General features: G+C 38.1%; 1 protein-coding gene across 1 annotated transcript; it reads right to left on the reverse strand.

Moving 5' to 3' along the window:
- Positions 1-1,703: 1,703 nt before the first annotated feature.
- Positions 1,704-2,501, reverse strand: GJB7 (gap junction protein beta 7). Its single transcript, XM_044675383.1, has one exon. The coding sequence runs from the start codon at positions 2,499-2,501 to the stop codon at positions 1,704-1,706; it is 798 nt and encodes a 265-aa protein (XP_044531318.1).
- Positions 2,502-3,648: the final 1,147 nt, after the last annotated feature.

Genomic DNA, 3,648 nt, shown 5'->3' on the forward strand with positions numbered 1-3,648 from the left:
ACCAAATAATTAGCAGTTTCCTAGTTTGTTTACAATTTAAGCAGTGTATCCATAGTAGTTGCTGGCTACTAAGCCTAAATGTGCTATAATTTGTAATAGCCACCCCCCCTCTGCCACCAGGGTTGCAAAGGGACACAGAAGGCTCTAGGTAATCTTGTAAATGAGGCATATTTTGTCTTTGGAGAATTTTCATCATGCATATCCAATGTTTCTTTACTTCCCCTTGTTGATTTTTCCTTGAATACTTCCTTGTTCCATTCCTGCTAATGGAATACTATATTTGCTGATAAAGATTTGAGTTGTGACTCCTCCCAACCCTTCTGTTCTTAGCTTAGGTCCATGATTTGGGTCCTAGTTTGTGAGTATCCTTACCCACCTTTGCCAAATGGTTTGATTGAGCCAAGTAGGTAGCCTTCCATGTGGTCTTTGGCCTAACTTCTATAAAATCTTGCACAGGAAGATAATATATAAATGGAGGCCTGGCAAGCTACTTTGAAAAACTTGTTAACCCCTAATTTGTGACTTATGGAGAGATTATAACAAATACCTCTCCTCATTCTCTTCCTACATATTATGCTGCATTGATAACTTAATTCAAAAAATTTTAATTACCTGCTGATGTGCAAGACATTGTAAGAAGCATGATCACTATGCTTACTAAAACTTGAAACTAAAGGTATATGACATTTGCCTTGTAAGGAATTAAATTTTATGGTGGGACTAAATACATGAAAATTCTAAGATAATACTGTGGTCACTGATTTTAAAATGAATACAGCCAAGTTAAAATTACTTTTAGAAGCTTTTATTTAAAAAAAGTTAGAGAAAGTGAAAGTAGAAAAATGTGTAAGAGGGTAGAGTAAGATGTCTAGCTTATCACCCTAAATGTTGCTCTGGTCCCTGGGCTCAACCCATGCAGGGCTCATTAACCCCTTAGCTGGAGAATTTGGTGGTGAATTAAGCAAGGGTTCAACCCATGCAACCTCCTCCAAGAAGGGAAGGCCTCTCTGGAACTAATCTCTCCAGAAGCCAGGAAAGGAAGGTCAGCTTTTCATTCACTAGGAGAAGATCCAAAGGGAAGAGATCTAGGAGCAGTCTTACCAGAAGCAATTCAAGAGCCAGAGTCCAAGGTCCAAGTGAAGCTGAAGACCAAAGTCCCAAGGCAAAGTCCCGAAGGAGAAGATCCTCCAACCCAAAAATTCAAGACAAAGACCCCTTACACAGGAAGTTCATCATCTCTTATAGTCCTTTTTTTACATCACTTCCTGTCCCTTCCTCCACTTTACGGTGACAATTGCAGTCTTTAAATTTACTTAGCACTGTCCAGGAGGTGGTCAGTCATTTCCAAGTTTTCACCCACTTTTAGGAAGTGACTTGCGAATCTCTCCTCCTTAGTGTTAAGTAGGGGTGTTTTGAGTTTTTGGTTGATTAAATTTAAAAGTAGGCAAGGAGAAAGTCAATCCCATCTTCACAGCCTTCAATCTCTTTGGACTACTTGGGGAAAAAATTAAATCATGCACTACATACATACATATATTTGTGTGTGTGTGTGTGTATAAGAAAAGCAGTACAATTATATTTACAACTGAAGATACATTTTATATTCTGTTTTTCATATCCACCAAATAAAAGCACATGATCTGGGATGCTCTGAATTGCAGCACAATTTAAATCCTGTTTTTGAACACCCTATAGTTCTTTTTTCACCCTTCTTGCAAATCACTTCTATCAAGTTTTTGAGGAATGCTTCTGGAACAGTCAGAGTTGTTCTTTTGGAGCAGTTTGGGGACATTAATCTCATTGCACGTGGCATAATCAACATTGTGACACTTATAAGCTGAGAATTTGACATTCTGAGCATATCGTTGAAGGCAGCACTTTACAAAATTCTTGAAAACCAGATAACCTAGCTCAGTGATATTCAAAACAATGCACAGACACGATGTGACTAGCAAGAAGTAAAGGAAGATTTTCTTCTCAGTAGGTTTGGAGATAAAACAATCCACAGTGTTAGGGCAAGGCCTTATATCACATTTCATAAGGTGGGGTACTCTAAATCCATCATACAACTTGTAAAACAAAGCCAGAAAGCCAATTTCAAATCCAGTTTTGAAAACAAGACTAATGACATAAGTGCACCACAGGCCCCCATCCATGCTACCTGGACTAATGTAAAATTTTTTATTGTGCCTTTTTTCCCGGCCCAAACGGTAGGCCACATGCAAAGCAACCAGAAGAGAAGGAGTAGAGACCATGATCAGCTGCAAGGCCCAAAGTCTAACCTGGGAGATGGGAAAGAAGTAGTCAAAACAGACATTTTCACAACCAGGCTGCCTAATGTTGCATTCAAACTCCTTCTGTTCATCTTTCCAAACATGTTCTGCAGCTACCATGTAGACCAGCAAACGGAATATAAAGACAACAGCCAGCCAGATTCGACCAATTCCAGTTGAATATTTATTTACTCCACTAAGGAGATCTCTGAGGAGCATCCAACTCATGGCTTTTGGTCAAGACTTCTGTGAAAGAAAACAAATTCATTAAGATGCATTTATCCACTTCTCTTCACTACTACTGAATAAAAGCTATGGAAGAAAATCCTTACTTTTGTCATATTCCACATCTTTGGATATGAAGTGTCTGAGGCTAGATTTGAATTCATGAAGATGAGTCCTTTATAAAACTTTTTGAAAGTAATAAATAATATCCTGTCTTGATCCACTATTAGGGCCCATGAGTAACCGCACTCATCCACTTGAATTTGGTTGGTTGATTTATCCTCAAGTGCATCTTACCCCTACCCCATCAATAAGTAAAACTCCTTTCTCATTATTGTCTCTGAAGAAAGAAGTGCTATGTCTATGGGCATTAAAGTGATCCTAATTACCATCTAATTGCAGATTCCTGCCTGAAGCATCTATTTCCTTTAAGATACTAGTTGGGCTGCTCAAAAGTCATAAAGTGATTCACTAGTACTAAGACTTAAAGTTATTTTTAAAAGCATTTTGAGTATTCAAAACTTGCTATTACTTGGGAATTGCCCAATATATTACATTTTTTGATTTATTTATATGAACTTTCTTGATGTTTATCAGTCTAATAATTTCCACCATAAATTTGTTCCGAACATTTTTAGCATCTCGAAACTATGAAATAACAAGGTTATAATACATATATTTTAAGTGCTTTGTCTTAGTGTTGACAGTATCCCCTGGAGAAGGTGCCAAAGTGCTAGATTAAATATAAGAGACCCTCACACAATCCCTCTTTTTCTCTTGTATACTACTCAGAATTTTCCCATGAATCTTGATCTCTAAAGAAAAAGAACTGAAGATTTCTAAAGAGTCAAGAAGCCTCCTTCCTCTAATTCCCACCTTCTCCAGGAAACAATCTAGAGTTATCACAAATTAGCACTACTCTGAAATTGAGGGTCCCCACCTCAGAAGGAGAGTACCCATACTTCCTAGAAAGTTGTCTCCTTTCTCACAGACCTGCTCAGTCCACATTACTTATGTGACTGGTCACAAATAAGGTTCAGCTTTGTTCTTTATATCATGCCTCTTTGGGGCATCTGGGCTCATCTTCATGAATTCAAATCTAGCCTCAGACACTTAATAGCTGTGTGACCCTAGAGCTAGTGACTTGACC

Source organism: Gracilinanus agilis, chromosome 4 (assembly GCF_016433145.1).
Source record: "Gracilinanus agilis isolate LMUSP501 chromosome 4, AgileGrace, whole genome shotgun sequence".
In the NCBI taxonomy this organism is placed as follows: Eukaryota; Metazoa; Chordata; class Mammalia; order Didelphimorphia; family Didelphidae; genus Gracilinanus; species Gracilinanus agilis.

Bases quoted from the DNA above. Each gene is read 5' to 3' on its own strand.
- GJB7 (XM_044675383.1), bottom strand. From the start codon at position 2,501: ATGAGTTGGATGCTCCTCAGAGATCTCCTTAGTGGAGTAAATAAATAT.